Consider the following 20,734-nt stretch of genomic DNA (forward strand, 5'->3'; position numbering starts at 1 on the left):
TCCCATTGGTCTGCCCTACCTGCCCATCAACGCGCAGCTTACCTCTGGCTCCGCCCCTTCGCAGAAGCGCGCTGCGATTGGTGGAAAAGTCTCGTCGTTACTTCAGTCCCGCCTTTCCACTGGCTGCTCCCCCCGTCTGTTACGCCCCTCTCCGCAGCCGCCCGCCCGATGCCCGTCCGCTGAGCGTCGCCGCCCGCGCTCTGATTGGCCGGCGCACGCCTCTATCAGCGATCTCATGCCCGTTTCCCATTCGTAATTGGGCCCAAACCTTGCCCATCTCCGCGGCGAACCAATCAACGAGCGACTTCCGGCGGCCGGGACGGGCCGGCGCTGTGGGCGGGGCCGTACGGCTGCGGCGGAGCGGCGCGTCCGGCCCGGCGGGGCCCAGCGCGGAGCGGCGGCGGCGGAGCAGCCCCGGGCGGGCGGCGCGGCCGCTGCGGGTAATGGTGCCCGGCACGGGGCCGGCGGGTCCGCGCGTGGGGAGGCGGCTGCGGGGCCACCCGGGAAACACCCGCGCTGCGGGGAAGGGCCGCAGCCGCGGGGCCTGGGCTGTGCAGGGCCGGGCTCCGCGCGTTTCACACGGCGCCGGCAGCCCGGGGGACGAACCCGGGCGAGGAACGCACCGAGTGATGATCCCGGTCCCCGGGCGGAACCCGCCCCGCGCTTGGAGATCCAGGCTCGCTGTGCTCCTCTCCCGGCGGCTCCGGTGCGGTGACAGCGGCCACAGCCCGGACCCCGGAGCCGCCGCCTCGCCCGGAGCGGACCCGTGGGCACCCCGAGGGGGGAAGCACAGCACTCTGCAAGGAAACACGCCAAAGCTTGCTATCCCCTCCCCAAACTAGGCCTACCAAAAATCCTGCGTTCTGCTGCTCTCAGAATCCCGAGGGATTTTGCTGCAGTAGCACTACAAACACCTGTTTGGTGAGGGAAGTTTTTTTGGCGTTTCAGAAGCCAAAGCAACAAGTTTGTGTTGGGTTAGGATTTGCTTTCTGCTTGATTTCAGCAAATGTTGCTTCTGAAGCTCATATATAAAGCAACAAAAAGAAGAAGGTTACATTGATGATGGATAAAGTTTGTTTATCGTTGTATCAGACTAAGATTTATGGGTCTGCAAAGCCACAGTGAGAGCAAACAAAATCCACGAGGAAAGTAGCTAATACCAAGATCTTTGTTTCCTTTTTTTGCAGAAGCTTGTAATCTCTTCTTGTAGCAATGGCTTAAGGAAAAAAAGGCAGTGTTGCAGACAGAATTCTCTATTCCTTTAGCTCCAGGGCAGGCAAAACCCATTCTGGACAGCAGAAACTCTATGCAACTTTTTTTTTTTTTTTTTTTTTTTTTAATATTGCTACAGCAAACTGGGTAACGAAAGAAAAGTACAGAGAAGTACATTTGGAGGTACCAGGAGAGTTGGAAGAAATATTGTTGCCTTTTAGGGGTTATTTTAAGGAAATGGGTAGCTAATGTGGTGACCATTAATTTTGCTCAGAAAACCACAAAGCTGAACAAAGCTGTTACTTGACTTCAACTTTACTTTGAAAACTCCATACCTCAACAACAAAAGGACACAGGTCCTTTTAATTTCAGAGCACTTTACTGGGTTATTGCCGGCCTTGGTGACACAGTCTAGTTTAGAGTGATGCTAAACCTCTTTGAAAATACAATTTCTTATTTTGCATTGCAATGGGAACGTAGGTTTGCATCTGTCAGGCTGTTCCAGCAGTGACAAAATGGTTTGCTCTAAGCTCCAGGTTTAATCTAAGAGCTGTGGTTTAAAAACCTGGGCTGCTTCCAAACAAGTGCTGGCAAAGCTTTGGTTTAGGATTTTTTGTTGAGGTTTACTTACTTTTAAAAGTGACAGTAATCATTTTCTTGCTTGATATGGAAAAAATACAGAGAAAACATCAACTCAACAAAATTAAGAGACTGTCAAATATGTTGAAAATGCTAAGAAGAAAGTACCCTTTGTCCTAATGTTTAAAGGGTAGAAAAGGGTCTTCATGAAAACCCAAAAGTGTGGGTTTTTGTTTTTTTTTTTTTTTTTAACTGATTACCAGATTGGGTTTTGAGAGTTCTATTGAGTCACCAAAATATTAGTGGTGTAAGGATAACTTCAAACAATTATTTAAAACTACTTTCTATAACTGCATTCTAATACCCTATAACTACATATATATATATATCCACCACAATCTCAACAGATCCACAATACATACTATTAAAAAAATCAAATACAAAAAAACTCTCACCACATTATCACAGGGGTCCCATACTGTTGTCTCCTTATCACAAAAGCACCATACCTGCTTGGTGTTTCTCCTGGGCAGCTCTCACAGCACTGAGCCATTCTTCACACAGCAGCCAACAGACTCCAGCCCCCTTCTCAAAGCTCCACCCCACTCTTTTACGGCACTCTTCTTCTCACTGGTTACAGCTGTGGCCTGCTAAAGTCAGCCCTGGTCCTAATCTCTGATAATTGGCCCAGCTGCAACTCCTTAGGGGTAAGATTACTTTCTACACTATCTTTATTTTCTTATATTCTATCCCCCTACAGTAACCCAAATAACAAAACCCACTCCTCATCATAAATCTAAAAACAAAACCAAAAAAGAGTGGAAGTGAAGGAACTTCATTCTCCCATTTAACTGGACTTGCAGCTGAAAATCCTTTCACTAGCAGTGTCACAAAGGTGTCTAAGGTGTAGCTAATGACGTCTAATGACATTTCAGGTGTCGGCAGGTGCCAGGCTGCACACTGAACGAGCTCTGGTTTGTTCCCCAGCTTCGCCATGGAGCGGTTCGCGGTGAAGTCGGCGCCGTCGCGGAACCGCTCCAAGACCGCGCTGTACGTGACGCCCCAGGACCGCGTGACGGAGTTCGGCAGCGAGCTGCACGAGGACGGGGGGAAGCTCTTCTGCACCTCCTGCAACGTGGTGCTCAACCACGTCCGCAAGTCCGCCATCAACGACCACCTCAAGTCCAAAACGCACACCAAGAGGAAGGCGGAGTTCGAGGAGCAGAACGTCAGGAAGAAGCAAAGGACTCTGACCGCCTCCCTGCAGTGCAACAGCGCTGCCCAGACAGAGAAAAGCAGCGTGATCCAGGACTTTGTGAAAATGTGCCTGGAGGCCAACATCCCCCTGGAGAAGGCCGACCACCCCTCCGTGCGGGCCTTCCTGTCCCGCTACGTTAAGAACGGCAGCTCCATACCCAAGTCGGAGCAGCTAAGGAAAGCCTATCTGCCTGATGGCTATGACAATGAGAACCAGCTCATCAACACTGAAGACCGTTGAGAAGAGAACAGTTTTCATCCTTGTTGTGAAGTTTTGCATATTGATGGTGTGGTTTATTTTTATATTCATGCATATATACAGTGTTACATATTGATTTTACAAGCTATTTTGTATTCTTGTAGAAATGACAATCTACTCCTGACCTTAGCGGTGTGCCACAGATTGTTGCTAACCCTGCTGTGGACTTGGGAGCTACGCTGATGTAGAGCTCATGAGGAATGTAGGGAGCATCCCTGGCATACACCTGATCTCTGTTCAGTCCAGCTGTAACTGAGGCTGAGAAAAAGGCACTTGAATGGAGGACCCCAGCTCACAGTGCATCCAAGAAGACGGTGTGGTAGGGATTGCTGCTCGTGGCAGTGGATTGCTGTGTCCAGTATCCTGTCCCTGAGTGACCAAGAAGAGGGGCTGCACCCTTGGAATGCAAGAAGCTCTAGGATGGTTAGTTAAAGTATCACTGCTCTGTTGGGGGAGGACTATTGCAACTTTCTATTCAAGCTTGGTTTACGTTTTGAAACAGGAAACATTTTTCTTCTAGAACTCTCTCTTATGCTGTTTGGTGCAACTGTGGATGTATTCATTATCCAGCTTAACCAGCCAGTCTCTTGTACTGACCTCTGAACTCCACTATTCTCGTAAGGCTGGGAGTTCTGCAGGTTTGCCATGTCTGCTTTTCTAAAATCACCGTTCCTTTGTCTTGGTTTCACATGCCCCCTTCCACTTCAGTGCCAATATTTGAAAGCTGAGTAGACAAACCAGTAACTGAGTGTGGTTTGCAGTGCAGCTGCTGTCAAGTGAAACTTATGCTGGACCAAGTTCTTAGCAGAGATTACTGCCTTTTTCCTACTAGCAGGACTAAGCTAAATCTAAATTGGGGATGGTAGAGGCACTAAACTAAGGAGTTGGAAAGTTTTTTCATTGTGCACAGAAGAGGCTGCTCCATCTTTCCTGAAGGTCCTTTACACATCTGGCCTCATCATCAGCCTTTCAGTCAAGGGAGGTGAAGTGATTAAAATAAAACAGTTACTGCAAAGGTCCTTCAGTACTTGTAAACACAAGTAGGAAGGCAGATACACTTTGAACTTATAAGGGAATTACAAACCTGTATTTCTTACTCTGTGCCACGGCCACATCTATTGCACTGGCAGAAAGCAAAATGGGAAATTGAAAAATTTAAATCATGTTACTCTCTTCAAAATCTAATTAATAGTTACTAAGCTATTCCAAATGATGATGCCAAATAGTTCACTAACACAAATGTTCCATAAAGGTTTGGAGTGAAATGAGGGAGTACTGTGCAAAGTGCTGGAATACAGCTGACCTCTGCCTGCTCTAGATCTCCTGGAGATGCTCTGGGTTCAGACAGGTGCCTGCATCTCCTGGGGGCACAGGAATCCTCCCTCTCCATGGGTACAATGGCATAAGGATGCTTTAACTCCTGAGGGTGGTGCCAGTTGTCCAGCTTCCTTCCCCAGCAGAGTTTCACAGCAGTTTATTTACAGTGATACCAAGAATTGCTGAAAAGAGACAAAATAACCAGATTATTTTGGGTTTAGAGCTATTTCCCACCTGTATCCAGAGCAGTCTCCTTTGCTGGGCTGAGACTTAGATACTTGGTAACAACTATTTTTTTGTGCAATTAGTCTGCAGAAATGCACTTGTTTCATGTCCTGCTATGAAACTTGCTGGAATAGATGGACAAAGCTAAAAAGCAGAAGGTTTCCTACCCATGTGCATCAATCCAGGGGTGCTCAGCCCACTGCTGGTCTAGGACTTCAGGCAGAAATAACAGTAGCAACTTTTTAATCTAATCCTAGAGATCAAGATATGCCTTCCTAAATATCATTTTTTATTGCACAAGCTTGGGTTTACCTTAAAATCCTTAACTGCCTTGGGCTAGAACTGTTTAATAAATCTTCTGAAGCCAAGTGAAAGGTAAACTGCCAATAGCCTTTTCTGTCCTGACAAGTACTGAAAGTATTTTCTCACTGTTTCCTTACAGTGAAACAACATCCTTGCTTTAACTTTTAATCTTTATTGAAACCTCAGCAATGCTATCTTAGAATTGAAGCAAATGGAGAATAATGGGATATTGAGAAAAGAAAAGCAGCTAGAGAAATGGGATGGGCAAGAGGAATTTGGGCTAGTTCAATCAGTTTTGCTGACAGGGGATTTTATGGCTGCAACCCATAACAGTTTTATATGGGATTAGATGCTGTGTGTTCTTCCCTTGACTGACAGACTGACAGACATTTTGAATGCTTCATGGGAACATTAAATAGGTTCCTGCATAACTGGAAAATAAAAGAAGCGAAAAAATCAAGTTGCTTTCAAATTTACAGTTTTACATAAAAATGAAGCAATTGGCAAGTGTAATGGACTCAATTTGCAGGACACTGCTGTCCTAATAATAGGATATTTTCATTTAAAAATAAAGCCACAATGCTTTTCAAGCTTTTTTGAAAATCAGGATGTTGATCCATTGCAACAAACATTAATAATGGAGTAAAGCTATGAAAAATAAAGCACTTGCAGGTAATCTAGAAAGAATGAATAAGTTTAAAATCGTGAACATAACCCACATAATCAAGGCATTTTTAGAAAAAATATGAGTAGGTGATTGCATTCTGTCATGAAACAGAGTCCTGCAAACACTAATTCAGAACATAATTTTGCCAATATGGCTGCAGATGGATGAAACTTAACTTTATTTTAATTGCTGTTGATCTTAGGGGAGATTTACAGCAGAAGTTTTCTCATCTATCTAAACCTAAGGAATAACGAAATCCTAGTTTTGAGGCTGTGATGGAGTTGTTTGAACAGTCTCCATGGGGGATTAATTTCTTGTGCAAGAATTTATTTCCTGTAAAGAAGAAAACTCTCAGAAGTAAAGGGAGGATGGTAACAGTGTCAGCTTTTCACTTTACATCCAAATGTGGAGACAAGCTCTAAGGGATACTTTGTGCCCTGTGGTTTTAGGAATATGTTTGAACTCTAAATGTAACAGAAAAAAAAATTAAAATAAATATTTTCTTCTCTGACCAATACTTCAAAACTAATTTAGCCAAGTTAGCTGAAATTACTCCCAAGTGCTTTTTTTGAAACCAAACTTGCAAAGAGTAAAATACAAACAGGAGAATTCTCTGTTGTGTGACTCCTTATACGGACACACCATGATAGTTTCAGCTTGTATGTTCCTGAAAAAACAGGAGCAAGCTTCAGAAGTTTCAATCATTTTGAAGCCTGTAATTTGGCTGCTCCCATGGGAAGGTGAGGCATTCAGCATAATAAAAGGGAATCGTTTTTCAGTGGAGAGAGAAACTTGTTCTGCACACTATGGGATATTCTCATGATAGAAAGGCTGGTTTTAGTCAGAGCCCCTTTTAGCAATTCTGTTGAACTGAAGAATGAGATGCTCCCTCTTAGCTTTTGCAGCATAATGAGCTGATTTTCAGGAAAAAAGAAAAAAAAAAGCTGGAAGTTTGGCAAGGATAATCTCTATTTACATTTACATACAAAAAGAGGCAAGGCTTACTGTTGTTGCATTCACATTGTACTCACTGCTACTTACTCTGTGTAATTTGAGTGCTTGTTGTCTTTGTACAATTTTAAAGTCGTGTCTAACTTTCAAAATATTTTTATTTTAACAAAGTTTCTCACTGTAATAGTGCTGTTTAGTCTCTTTTGGTCTGATGAAGATGCTTTATTTTTGTTTTGGTGGTAGGGATGTTTTGTTGATGGTGAGTGGCCACAGAAATGGTTTTATTTAAAAAAATAAGTCATGAACTTGTGATTAGATACTAGAGTGAGGCTGAAGAAACCCGGGTCCTGCAGTGCCACAAGACTTCCTGTAGGAACAGTAAGACCAGAGTAAGTGATTTAAGTTTTTATATTAAAACAATACTGAAGAGAAATACTTTACATTGTAAAGTTTTCACTTGGTAATGAAAAAACGGTTTCTTTTAAAAAAAAATAAAGGTATTCCTTTTTTTTATAGAATTTATGCATAATCTCTTATTTTCCCAAGCAAGTGGATTAAGAACTTGTGGTAGTTCCCATAGAATGGTGTAATATAAGACACAAAAATGGATGGGGACAGGAAAATTTAAGGAGCTGCTGCTGTAGCCTAAGGTAACATCAGATATTGAAGCATTTGGTTGATTTACCTGTGCAATGACACTGAGTCTGTTTCAGGACTGGTTATACAAAACCTCTGCTTCCTGTCACTCCTGATTTTCTTCATGGTGACAGAAATTCCCTACTGATGCCTTCTGCTCCAAGTGAATACCAGTTGGAATGATTTTTGTACATTTTGACACTGCAGTAAACCATTTGTAGTACAGGATCTTGCAGCTACCCAAGGCCTCAGATCTTTGCAGGAAGGGCTTCTGCAATGTGGAAGAATTCAAAAAGGTCACAGTTTGATTTCTCTCCCTTGGGGACTTCATGAAAATTGAGCAAATAACATCAACCCATCAAAAATTATCATCAAGTGTGGGTTTGATTGTTTACACATTTCTTTTCCTGAATTCTGACCTGTCTTGATGTCTGAGGATGGATCAATGATAAATTCAGGCAACCTCTTGACTGATGAATTTATGAACCATCATTTTCTCATTTTCAGTCATTTCCAGGTCACAGCACATTAAGATCAAGTGCTTTTTGTTGTGAAAGGGAAAAGCAGAATAGAAATAAACATACCCTTTGTAAAATTTTCTTGTGTGGACAATTTGTGTATGAAACAGCACATGCACACTTGCAAAATCACTGTATCAGTCAGGATTTCTGTAGAAGCTGATGCAGAACCAGGTGAAGCAAATATTTAAAGTTCAGTAATTAGGCCATGCTAAATTCTGATGGTGACATTTTACCTTTTTAACTGAATCAGGGCAGTTCAATCCATATCCAGGATGCAGCAGGATCAAGTACACACAGCTTTCAGGCCACAGTGATATTGATAATTAGGTCTGACATTTGTTATTTTCATAGGCTGAAGGAGAATCTCTGACAGTTCTGCTTTATTTTTTCCTCATCCCACCACTTTTTTTACAAGGGGTTTGGAATTTGTGCCTTGTGCAGCCACCTCTTTCATATCTACAAGCACATCTCAGGTAGAAGCAAAAGTGCAGGATGAGAGTTGGACTACAGAGAGCTACTGCAGCTCAGGTGAAAGTACTGTTCAGTACTTCTGTTCAGAGTGGACAGAAAAGTATTTAGGGACTTGAGAGGTTTTTAGGAGGGGTTTGTATATTGGTTTGCCTCAAGTGGTTTTTTAATCTGTCCTCCAGTGTACAAAATAGCTCCAATTCAGCATTGAATTTCACTGCAGTAACTGACATTTTCTCACCTCAATTCTTCTATAATTAGCTAGAAATTGCTTCCTCCCTCCCCTTATTTCTGAAGCCTGTCATTACTCCAAGACAAATCCAACAGCTACAATACCTATGGCTGCACTTAGGGAAGTGTTTTACAGACAAAAATCCCCCAAGTGGAGCTTTAACCAGCTCTGGACAGAATTGACTGAGCCCCCTCCTGAGAGCACCCAAGCTGGGCCTACAATCCAGAACCTGGCTCAAGATGTGTGCTTTGGTTTAACAAGGCTCAGCTCACCTCCTGAAACTGAAACTGCTGAGGGAAAAGTGGGGAGATGCAAAAAATCTCATGTTGTGAAGGACTTGTATCAAAATGAAGGAGCTGACCCCTCCTCTAACAGGAAATTACAGGAGTAAAACTGCAGGGGCTACCTCGGCTGGTGCAGCAGCAAATCCTGAGCTCTGAGACCACCAGTGACAGGCAAGGAGCTGAGGGGACACTGGAACATGGCTGCTCCTTTAAGGCACTAAAACCTCCCTCACGCAGTGTTAAAAGGTAATTTTCAGCACACTTCCTGCAGCCCACTCTCAGAACGCTGTGTCTCACTCTGTGGTTTCCTGCAAACAGGAAAAATGCAGCCCCAAAATAGAACTTTGGTCTTTTTCTTCTTGTCAGAAGAAAAACTGAGGTGGGAGAGAAAGAACGTTGCATAGATTACGGTTGGGTTTTTCTTTTCACTTGCCTTCAGCAAAGTAGCAACAGCCCTGACAAAGGAGACTGAATCAGGTAAAGTTTCTATTTATAGCAACCCTCAGGTCTGAAATTCACCCCATGTTTTTGGAGCCTTTTCCTCCAAAATAATATCTAATACAGAGAACTGTTCTAGTTGTGTTTAAATGGAAGAGGTTCTTTGAATTCAATTGCACTGAGGGTTTTTAAATACCTGATATCTCTTAGGATTCAACAAAGAAGTTACAGAGTTATTACAGACAATGCTCTTATGGTGACATCTTTTTCTGCCATTTCCCTTTCCTAATTATAGTTTAGGATTAGGACTCATTCCTTACCTTGCAAATACTTATATTTATTTAGCATTTACTATACCTTGAAACGTGCTTTTAAAGCAAAACTATACTCTTGCAGTATCTCAAATCCATGGACTGAGTTAAACAAAATTTAAAAAACTAAATTACCATTTGGAGATTGAAAATATCTCGTTTGTATCTTAATAATATCATAAAAATAGAATGGCTCAAGGGGGTAATTAAGTCTCAACAAGAGAAAAACTTCCCTGAATAACCAATTTTTCTCTCAGAGCTGGCTGTGGATGCAGCCACCAGGTGTCTTCAGTGCACAAAAATGCAATTTGTGGTAGAAGTGGTTTGGCTGAAGAGGAGCCCTGCTGTGTGTGCAGTTACACTCAAGGTGTTCTCTTCCATAAATATTTCCCATTTAGGCTGGATTGGAGCTTTTGTCAGGCTTTTTCAGCTCCTCATCCTGCACCAGTAGGATTCTCCTGATCACTCCATCTGAACACAAAATTTTCGACAGAAAAAAGAAATCCAAACATAGCATTTCAGAAAGTTGTTCCATTATTTTTCCCAAAATATTATTCTGGAAAAAAACTTGACAATTTAGACTTTGGTAAGCATTTCCATCATAAGCAGAGGTGACAATTGCTATATACAAAATTCCTGTTTGCTTTCAATTTGATTCTAACTTTATGAAGAAACTCTGCATGGGCAAAAGTTTTTGGGGAGGTTCAGCTAAGTGCTTCAATGTCTTAAAAACACTTAGGGAAAAAAATCTTATGGACATGCTGAGAAAGGAACACACAAAATCCAAATTACTTGTCCTTATGAAGATGCTGAGAACAAGCAGCAGAAACAATCATCCCTTACAGTGCAGACTATTGTGTGAAGAGTGAATTTTTTCAACTTCTTAATTGATTGATGTTGAATTAGAGTCATGCAGAAGCACTGAATACATTTAAAGTTCTGCTTTGCATCCCTCCTCTCTATCTTGTTTCTTGTAAAATCAAAACCTCACATGCAGGAGGATGTTTAAAAACCAAAAAAACCCTGCAGCTTTGTTCATTACTCTGTGAGGGGAGACAGGAGCCAGAGAAGGGGAGATGTTTTTTAGACCCTCAGGATCACCTTCTCTTTCCAGTGCCCAGACAATAAAGGTTTCTCTGGTCATGTCGATAAAAAGGATAATCCTGTAGATTCCTCAGGTAATGCTGGCTCAGAGCAATTATTAAATTCACAATAAGATGTGGCCTCATAATTAAACCTGTCTGTAGCTATTAAACAGTACAGGTGGAGAACAGAAGCCAAAGCAGTGCTCAGTGCACCCTGCAGATAATGGGTCTTATCTTACTACCATAGCAGAGCCTCCTAATTTAACTGAAGAGGATGATAATGATAATAACTGAGAAATATTCAGTAGCTGGCCAGATAACAACTCCAGCACCTGAGGACAAAGTACTTTTGGACCATGGCCAAAGGTTTTGGTAGCATTCAAACCTGAGCTTGCAAGGTGGAAATCCTACAAGCTCTAGGCCCAGTCTGCAGTCAAATTATCCTTAATTTGACAGTGCATCTGCAATTATTTTGCTTAACCACATTTAATTATCATCCCACTTTCAACTCTAAAAGTTTTTGAGTAAGAGGCTGTGCTAATTTGGACTGATGTGAGGACTACACTGTGCCCAGTACCCTCCTGTGATAAAGCACTGCTAAAATTACACAGATTACTACAAATATCAAAATAATGTTTATAGGAGCATTACATAAAACTCCTGCAAGTCAGTCTCTACAGAACCATGATGGAATTTTTTCTTTTATGCACTTCCATCTTACCCCTTCTAAACTCGTTTGGTTTTTATTTTGCTCAAAAGTAAGCTGGGAGTTGACGCCAATTTATTTAAGCTTTGTATCCACAGACAAAACAATGAGAGCCCCAGAAAACCCTCTAGTGTACACCAGAAAATCTACATTAGTGTTTCTTTAAAATGGGAGGGAAAAAGTGAAAAGGACTAAAATTCAATTTCTATTTGCAAAATTGTATTCCTCAGAAGAATTCCCAATGGCAATATAAATACATACAATTACTAAAATAAAATTTTCCATCATTCCTTGAGAAGCCACCTCTGAAGCTGAGGGAAGGTGTCTAATGGGTTGCAGAGCTGTTGTGCTCATAACAAGGGATTGAAGAATTGGAGAATCCTCCTTATCTGCTGCTGGAACATATGTTGGAAGAGATGAGAAGTTCAGTACCCTGAGCAGTAAAACTCTCACAGCTATGTGAGAACAAGTGAAACAACTCCTAACTCCGCCTTCACATTTTGCGTTGTATAAAGTGCCACTGTGTTTCCATCTGTGCACTGATCCAAACTTCCTCCAAATGCTTTTGTGCTGGACTCTGAGCATCTGTGTATTTTAACCAGGCTCTTTCTTCTTCTCTGAAGGTCACAAGGACATGGAGGACTCTGGTCCTTAGTCAAGGCCAAAGTGATCCGTGCTGAGAACGCTGATCCTGGGAGAGGAAAGAACTTTTTAAGCCAACAGAAGGAGACCTTAATGCTGCTCCTTGTAAATTTGCAGTTTGTGGTGAATGCTGATGGTGTCCAATGATCCTGGTTCTGACCAATGACAACTGAAGACTACAAATTAAAATTGATATGTGTGCATGGCTTGTAGAAGTGAGACTCTCTGGTGTGTGGCATTGGTTATGTCAGAGGATATTAGATCATTATGAACCCATTGATATTCTGTTCCTTAGCTCAGTTTTTGGGTTAATTTCTTTCTTGATCTTTTGCTTGTATGAGTAAGTTCCTGCCACTAACAAAGGGCAGATTGCATTCACTTCAGTGTTCACCAACTGACAACTCTGTGTTCAATTTTCTTCATGCCTACTACCTGGCAGGTGAAGAGAAGTCATCAAGATTTCCTAAATCTGAGGATTGTCAGCATCTCTTGTCCTGCTCTCCTGGAAAGCGCTCGTGTGCCTTTTAAGCCACTTCTCTTCATTGTTTCCAGAATTTCATCTGCAATGGAAAGTGCAGCGTTTACAAATGAGTTGAAATTGGTTATAGAAGATAATTCTAAAATATCTGCCAAGCTGTAAAGCAAAGTTTACAAACTCTGTCCTCCTACTCTTTCAGGCAAAAAGTTTTATGCAAAATAATCTCCAACCAAACTCACAACTTACAAACTGAAGTTTAGCGTTTTGCTAGAATTCTGTATGAATTGCAGGACAAAGTGAAATTTGTAACGCCTTCTCACAAAAGCTGCCTAATAAATCAGGTGTGAAGAATAATCCTGACATTACATGACAACTTGTGGCCATCAAGCATTAGATCAGAAGGAACAATTCAAAATATTTTCTCTATACCTGTAAAATGAAAGATATCACATTTCCCACTAAGCCTTTTCAGCATTCTATTCCATAAGAAAGAACTGGCCTGGCATCATTAATTAATTCAGACTTAATTAATCCACCTTTCAGGCTTGGAACTGAATTCCTGCAGAGCTGCTGGGGTCCCACACACTTTCACTTTCCAAACTAGCTTGGGGAGTTCGTAGTTTTGATAAATTTGCTTGCATTTTTGGTCTAGCTGTGATCAACATTTTGATTTATACCATAATAACCCTGGTTAGGCCCATTAGAATGTCCAAGGACAGTGCTCACCTGGATTATTTTCTTGAATTGTGACCAAGTAGAATAATCCTCCTGGTGAAAGCAGGTCTGGTACTAATGGGAAAACTCTATCCATGACTTCTCTGCCCTGTTTGCCCCCAGCCCAGGATGCCTCTATTCCTTGGCTTTTCACCTAGGAAGAAGGAAAGCAAAGATTGTTATAAAACAGAATGACAGAACTGTCACAACAACAGACTGTAGCAACACTGTTTTTAATGTGTATTCCAAAATTTTCCTACCTCTTCAGAAGGTGTTACCACATATGGTGGGTTAAACAGCAGCAGATCAACCTTCCCATTTAATCTTGAGGATAATCCTTTGACCTGTAGGTGAAGTTGATGATTGTGTGGGGTTTCTTTTTGGGAACATGAAGAGTGCAAATGTTTTGTAAAAGTACGGTTACATAGTTCAGTTGTTCAGCTATTTTAAATCCCATTTATTGTGGCCTACCGACATCCTCTTTTATAAACATATAAAAGGGTTAAAGAGAAACATTAGCTTTGCTCCATATCAATTTTTTAAGAAACTAAAGGTAACAACAGACACAAGTTCTAATTAAATCAGAAAAGGTTGAGAACCAAGAACTGCATAACTTTAGACAAAGGGCTATGATAATGTCAGGCCACTATAGAATTCCTCATCCAGCACTTTCCAAACTAAATCTACAGATTTATTTAATTAATACAATGAATTCTTAGTGCTTAATTTTGAATTTTATAGCTTGAGTAGTTGGTTGGGGTTTTTTTGGCAGTGGGTGATGTTCAGAGGTCCCTTCCAACCCAAACTATTGTGTGACTCCATGATCTCCAGTAAGTATTAAAAAAATTACACGAACTATGAAAGAGATACTCTTGAAACCTCTCTCTTACCAAGTCAGTGATGACAGGCTGCAGGTGAACATTGTTCAGCAGAGCTGTCTCCTGGGTACAGTAAGCTGCCATGGGGTTGATATCTGTGCATCTAAAAGGGAAATATTACAAAGTCTAAGTCACAGGCTACTGTACCTGGAAGTTTAACTTTATGAACCACAAGCTAGTTTATAGAATCACAGAATATTTCAAGTTAAAAGGGATCCACAAGGATTAAACCCAGCAAACACAAGTGTAGGTTTATTAATTTGTCTGAGAAATGAGAAAATGGATTTTAAGTCACAGCACTACTCATTTACTACAGAACCCGAAGTAAATAATTCAGGCTGCACCATAAGCTCAGAAATGCTCAACAGGCTCTCTTTGCTTTGATTTATGTATCTATAGAATTGAGAAAAGAATAGTTTTAAAACTGTGAAAATGACAAATATGCATGAGAGGGCTAAGCATCCTGGGCTAGGCATCCTTTATTATTGCATGCAATAGTTTAGGTGCTGTTATACTTACATGTACAGCGCACCGGGTCCAACGATAGAAGAAGCCACAAATGTTGAAACCACACCAGATCCGGATCCTATTTCAAGGCAGATCTCGACTCTGAAGAGAGAACACTCTGGATGACTTCAGTTTGTAACAGACACCAGATTGGTCAAGACAGCATTACAGAACACAGTGTCCTCCCAAACATGTTGAAGTACAGAATCACAGAATATCCTGAGCTGGAAGGGACCCCCAAGGTTCATCCAACTCCAGCCCTGGCCCTGCACAGACACCCCAACAACCCCACCCTGTGCATCCCTGGGAGCGCTGTCCAAAGACTCTCTGAGCTCTGCCAGGATGCTGCTGCCACCATTCCCTGGGGAGCTTTGTCCAGTGCCCCACCAGCCTCTGGGAGAAGAACCTTTTCCTGATATCCACCCTAACCCTTCCCGACACAGCTTAAGGCCATTCCCTCAGCTCACACAGAGCAGGACCAGCGCTGCCTCCTCTCATGAGAAAGCTGCAGACAGCACCGAGGTTTCCTCTTCTCCGGGCTGAGGATGCCAAGTACCCTCAGCCTGTTCTCCATCTCCGCAGCCCCTCTGGAGCTCTCCAATGGCTTTAACACCCCCGTGCCAGCAGTCCCCCCTCAGCTCACCCCTCCCGGCCCTTCCCCATCTCCGCAGCCCCTCTGGAGCTCTCCAATGGCTTTAACACCCCCGTGCCAGCAATCCCCCCTCAGATCATCCCTCCCGGCCCTTCCCCATCTCCGCAGCCCCTCTGGAGCTCTCACACGGCCCCCGTGCCAGCAATCCCCCCTCAGCTCACCCCTCCCGGCTCCCGTGCCCGCCCTGCCGCACCGAGCCTCCCGCAGGCTGTCCGCGTCCCGCTCCAGCGCATCGAGCAGCAGGAAGGTGTCCTCGGCCGGCTCGTACACGTCCCGAAAGGGCCCCCGCGGGCCCAGGTGCTCGTATCGCGGGGTGGGCAGCGCCATCCCGGCCCGCATCCGGGGGAAGGGGCGGGACGCGGGCGGGAACGGGGCGGGAGGCTGCTGCACCTCCGCAGCCTCGCTGGGTGACGCTCGGATGTGCTCGACGCGAAGTTGCAGCGGTGCGGTGGCATCTGATGGCCTAGCTCCAACATTGAACACCATCGGTGTGGTTAATGTGCGATCCCCGCCGCCGGTGCCCCGAGGGCGGAGAGGGAGGGGCGGTGCTGCTGCTGTTCCTGCTCCCGATTTCAGTGTTCGCTTCACAAGTGGTGTTCCCATCGACCACAGGGAGTCAGCACAAACCCGAAGGAAAGAGCTGCTGAGGAAGTTTCTGAGACGCGCGCGGGAAACCCTGATATTGATATCCAAAATACCTCTGTTTTCTAATAATAAGACTCTATTTTCTAATACTTCTGTGATACTTAGCCAGCAACACTAGACAGCATCCTTATGTACCAAGCATCTGAACTTCAGAGTCGCAGAAACACAACTTGGTTTGGGTTGGGAGGGACCCTTAAGCTCATCTCATTCCATCCCTGCCATGGTCAGACACCTTCCGCTGTCCCAGGTGGCTCCCAGCCCCATCCAGCCCGGTCGTGGGCACTGCCAAGGATCCAGGGGCAGCCGCAGGGCCTCAGCATCCTCACCCAGTGAAATAATTCCTTCCTAATATTCACTCTAAAGCTACTCTCTATCCATCTGCAGACGTTCCTCACTGCACTGTCACTGCAGCTCCTTGTTAATAGTCTCTCTCCATCTTCCTTGCAGGCTCCCTTCAGTGACCAGAAGGCTGCAATTAGATCATCCTGAAGCCTTTTCTTTTCCAGGCTGAACAATTCCAGTTCTTTCAGGCTTTCCTCCCAGCAGAGCTGCTCCTTCCCTCTGATCATCCTGGTTCCTCCTCTGGACTCTCTCCAACAGCTTTTTCCCATGCTGAGACCCCAGAGCTGGAGGCAATAATTAAAGATTGAGGAAAAATTTCAGGCCCCAGATCAATGATTTCAGGCCCCAGATTAATGATTTTTCTCCATGAGACCCAAAGACATTCTGATCAAAAGCAGAAGGAAGAGCTGAACATATTCTAATTCCCATTAAATGTCTCTGTTGGATTATCAATGCCCTGAACGCTCAAATTCTGAGTAAGGTGACTCTCTAGGTCAGTGAAGGAAAAAGATGATGTTAACAAAGTCAGTGCAATCAGATATCCAGAGATTATTATTCACAGATCCAAATATGAGGTTTTGACTCAAGGATTGTTTTTGTCCTGTCATGGAAATGATACCACCAAGATTTACCTTAAAATAGGCTTCTTGATCCACTATCTTAAAAAGCAATTGTAGAAACTCTTAAGTTCAGAAAATTTCAGTTTCCAGAGTGAATTTATTCATGGACCTGATCTTGTACAAATATTACCTTTAATTTAAAATGTTACATTCTCTTCAGGAGACAATACCAGCTTTTCTTGTCTCCAAAGGAAATGTAGCAGATGCTCCTTCATTTCATCTGCCTTCCCAAAGGTTTGCTGCTGTTCCAGAGAAACAAGCACTTGTAAAACATATTAAGCTTCCATAAAATTCCATTCCTTTGGCCAAATGAAGTCATGTTAAGAGACAGAATTTTGCACTGTGCCCATATTAGGAAAATTAATTCTTTGGATATATTTTTTTTAATCTCTCCAGGTGGTCAAGCTTTAGAATGCAGTAGGAGAAATTACTTCACCTCCTTCAGCTGTACTGCTTATTATTTTTGGCTGTTTCATACTTCATGAAATCTAGTTAATTATTATTGGGGGCTTTTTTTAATACTTCTAAGTCCTTGTGGGTTCATTTTATAAAACATTTATTTTTACTGCTTACATAACTACCTACCTAAAATGTTTTTCTTGGTAGACAACTGTACTGTTTTTGCCAAAACAGATTCTCTTTCAATTTTGGGAAATTGCTGGAAAGCTGATATTCCCGTTTTTCAGTGGTGCCTGTGCCATGTTATTAAACTGGGCTTTATGGAGATGAAAAATTGATCTTGACAGGAATCATAACCATTTGTTTACACTAAGCTGTATGGCTGCATCCCATCTGGAATTCAGTGCCATGCCTCTCACACAGAATCCTTAACCCATGATTTCCTGTCAGCCCTCAAAGACTTCCTCTCTAAAATTCTCAAACATTTCACAGATGCATCTGCTGGAAGAGACCTAGGCCTCTGCTGGACCTGGGAATTCTCCTGTTTTGCTGCATTTGAGGAAGTAGAGCCCTCAGGATAACTACAAAGAGCAGAACTGCTAAGGGAAGGCTGGAAGAAACCTCATAATTTATTTCTTCAACTGAGCAAGTGTTTCCCTAAAAGTAGATAATTTTCTTGCCATCAGTACTTCTAATCAAAAGATATCACTTTAGTGCTCTAATAATTAGAAACCTTGTTGATCCTGGCATAAATACAGAGGGGATAGGTTTTACATGCGTTCTTCTGGCAAGTATGTAAACTTAAGCAATTCTTTTCACAGTTTTTCTTGGTGGATTTGTAGGCAAAGAGAAGTTTTCATCAACCCTTGTTCTGCTTGACTAAATAAAACATGCTCTTAAAATTTTCCTGTCACAAGACATTATTTTCATTTCTCTTACCACACTTCTAGACATTCTGCATGTGGATTCAAGTCCGACTTCACCCTGAATGTGACTGGCACAAATATTACAGTTAATGCCTTACGGATGCTTTGCATAATTTACATGCTTCATTATCTCTTGTGGAACTTTCGTGGTACATGCCAGGCTTGTGGTTGCACTTGCTTTGCAGAAATGTTTTTTGCCCTTTTATGATCATCTGGTTTTCCTAAGTTTTTCTCAATAATTTCCAAATAACTGACCATAAGGTGAGAATTCTGTAGCATTTTATTGATTTTAACAGTTCCCTTTTTGCATGCCTGTTGCTCACATTCTGATAATTTCATTTTAAATTGATGTCTCCTGATTTCTTGTTGTCATAACAGTGTTGCCAAGGGTTCTGATGAAAACACTAAGCACGATCAGCCCCAGGACTGAAATTTCAGGAGTCGCCAGTAGTGACTGAATTTGTCACTATTTCTTTTCACTATAGTATGTTACTAACTTATATTCAGTTTCTTGTTCACTTCATGCTCCTGCTGCCAATTCCAGCTTAGTTCATGATTTTCCACATAACATCACATCTCAAGATGTATGGGAGCCTAGGCAGATTAATTTTTGGTGTTTAAAAATGGAGACAGACACTGCAGTAATGTACCAAGGTGTCCTGCCTCTGCCACATGGCCAAAATTGTCACTCAGCTGTTATTTTTAATTGTTATCCCATTTCAGTGGTACAGAGGTCCTGCTGTTTTCCTTCTTGTCCTCTGGAACACATCCAAAGCTTTTTTGCTCCAGTATTTAATACCTTCAATAGAAATATAGAATCATAAAACTCTTTGAGTTAGAAGGGAATTTAAAGATCATCTCATTCCAATGCCCTGCCAGGGACAGGGACATCTTCCATTAGACCAGGTAACTCCAAGCTCTGTCCAACCTGGCCTCAAACACTTCAAATTTTAATCATTCTTATTTTACATTATATATTTTGGCTTCTAAGACACAGCTTTTTCAGTAATGAGTCTTTTATCCTATTTCTTTTTGACACTATCACATGCTTGAGGTGGTTGTTTAGCCAATATCATTGAAGACTATTCCTGCTCTCATTCATTCCATCTCTTAGCTCAGTCAAATGCTTTCATCCCTTTCTGACCTTGGCATCCTTGAATTACATGGCCATCACTTAACCAAGGCCAAAATAATATAATCTTTTTACTGCCTTCCTGGCTATTAAGGGAAGAACTGCTGCTGCTGTTGATGTGAAAACCACTTGGATGTCACTCATTTCTAGTCTCTGGATAATTCACTTCTTTTTCCAAGCGTCACATCTCCCAATGACCCTTTCTAATCATACCTGAGTTTCCAAACCTACCAAACAACAAACCTTGGGGTTTATCCTCCAATAAAACTCCACAATCTCTACAGATACTGTCAAATGAGTCAAATCTGGGTTTACACACAGTTCTGTTGTATTTCTAAGGTGAACAGCTCAAATCTCTTATCACTTCCCTGCCTCCCTCCTGATTGATGAAAGTCCTTGCCCTTAGCTCATTCTGCAGTACATCATGGCACGGCTGTGGGATTTTTAGACCTGCTAAGGAATGGCCCAGGGATGACATATGAGAGAGCAGGAATGCTGGGTGCTTGTTTACAACCCCTCCTGAAAAGGTCCTGGAGTGCATATTAGACTTTAAAAACCAATTGCAAGCTCTTGAAGGAATTATTACATCACTCCAACACTGAAATGCAGCTGCCTCAGGGGAAAGGCAGGGAATTTTTAACAGTGCATAGAAGTATTTCAGCACTTCAGGAGAGAAAGTGAATAATGCCATAATCAACTGAGCAGAAAGGGAATGTTTAGTAAGTAGTCACATATAGTTGTTTTAACTGGATTTAGGCCAGAAATCTGGGAAAAACCTGCTGCTAATGGCAAAAATGGAATCGGGGTTTTTAAGTCACCAATGACCAAATCTTTTGGATTTCATTTGCGTATTAAGCCACACCACTTAAAGCAGCAGAGTTGTGGTGGATTTTTTCTTTTATAACTGGTTACCAACATTTCCTCCTTCAGTGAGCAGGAATGATGTCTGATTTCCCCAAAAACTCACAAGAAATTAAGTCCTATTCAGGCCTGTACAGAGAAGCAGCAACACCACAGTCAGTTGGTTATTTCAATTATTCAGTGCTAGAGAAAGCAATAATTAACACCAATTTTGTCTCATCATAGGCATCTCAGTGGATTTAAATGCACCCCACCAGGTCTTTACCTATTTTAATTTATAATTTTATTGGCTTCATCAGAGGTATAACCACTCTAGTGTCCATAAACAGAAGATAGAAAACGTAGAAAACACAGTTATAGTTGTCCTTATACATTTCAGGATAAATGTATTGTCATCAATCAGAAAATAAATCAGCATCATGGAAAATCAGCAAAAATGTGTTTGGGATACCGTAAACATACCTTAGGTTAGAAGGAGAGGAAATAA

The 20,734-nt window shown here is 42.4% G+C and overlaps 2 protein-coding genes across 4 annotated transcripts; one reads left to right on the top strand and one right to left on the bottom strand.

Annotated features, from left to right (window-relative positions):
- The first annotated feature begins 413 nt into the window (after nucleotides 1-413).
- Nucleotides 414-8,001, top strand: CGGBP1 (CGG triplet repeat binding protein 1). The gene is made up of 2 exons (XM_063150220.1): nucleotides 414-440; nucleotides 2,727-8,001. Exon 2 carries the CDS (start codon nucleotides 2,786-2,788, stop codon nucleotides 3,287-3,289), a length of 504 nt encoding a protein of 167 aa, XP_063006290.1. The 5' UTR covers nucleotides 414-440; nucleotides 2,727-2,785; the 3' UTR covers nucleotides 3,290-8,001.
- A 2,193-nt stretch (nucleotides 8,002-10,194) lies between these two features.
- On the bottom strand, nucleotides 10,195-15,676 carry N6AMT1 (N-6 adenine-specific DNA methyltransferase 1). 3 transcript variants are annotated; one of them, XM_063150219.1, is made up of 7 exons: nucleotides 15,516-15,676; nucleotides 14,683-14,772; nucleotides 14,176-14,266; nucleotides 13,546-13,629; nucleotides 13,298-13,439; nucleotides 12,526-12,653; nucleotides 10,195-12,142 (listed from the first exon to the last, which is right to left on the bottom strand). In XM_063150219.1, exons 1-6 carry the CDS (start codon nucleotides 15,659-15,661, stop codon nucleotides 12,547-12,549), a joined length of 660 nt encoding a protein of 219 aa, XP_063006289.1. In that variant the 5' UTR covers nucleotides 15,662-15,676; the 3' UTR covers nucleotides 10,195-12,142; nucleotides 12,526-12,546. The 3 variants fall into 3 exon arrangements, with proteins under 3 accessions (XP_063006289.1, XP_063006288.1, XP_063006287.1); XM_063150218.1 differs by lacking the exon at nucleotides 13,546-13,629 and having other exon boundaries at nucleotides 15,516-15,652; XM_063150217.1 differs by having other exon boundaries at nucleotides 10,195-12,653; nucleotides 15,516-15,652.
- Nucleotides 15,677-20,734: the final 5,058 nt, after the last annotated feature.

Source organism: Melospiza melodia, chromosome 2, assembly GCF_035770615.1.
Source record: "Melospiza melodia melodia isolate bMelMel2 chromosome 2, bMelMel2.pri, whole genome shotgun sequence".
Classification (NCBI taxonomy): domain Eukaryota; kingdom Metazoa; phylum Chordata; class Aves; order Passeriformes; family Passerellidae; genus Melospiza; species Melospiza melodia.

What these genes read in the sequence shown, in the direction of transcription:
- CGGBP1 (XM_063150220.1), top strand. Translation starts at nt 2,786, where the DNA reads ATGGAGCGGTTCGCGGTGAAGTCGGCGCCGTCGCGGAACCGCTCCAAG.
- N6AMT1 (XM_063150219.1), bottom strand. Translation starts at nt 15,661, where the DNA reads ATGCGGGCCGGGATGGCGCTGCCCACCCCGCGATACGAGCACCTGGGC. An exon ending in GACAGCCTGCGGGAGGCTCG is followed by an intron (nt 14,773 to 15,515) that starts GTGCGGCAGGGC and finishes TTCTCTCTTCAG; the next exon opens with AGTCGAGATCTGCCTTGAAA. An exon ending in TGGTAACACCTTCTGAAGAG is followed by an intron (nt 13,440 to 13,545) that starts GTAGGAAAATTT and finishes CCTTCTTCCTAG; the next exon opens with GTGAAAAGCCAAGGAATAGA.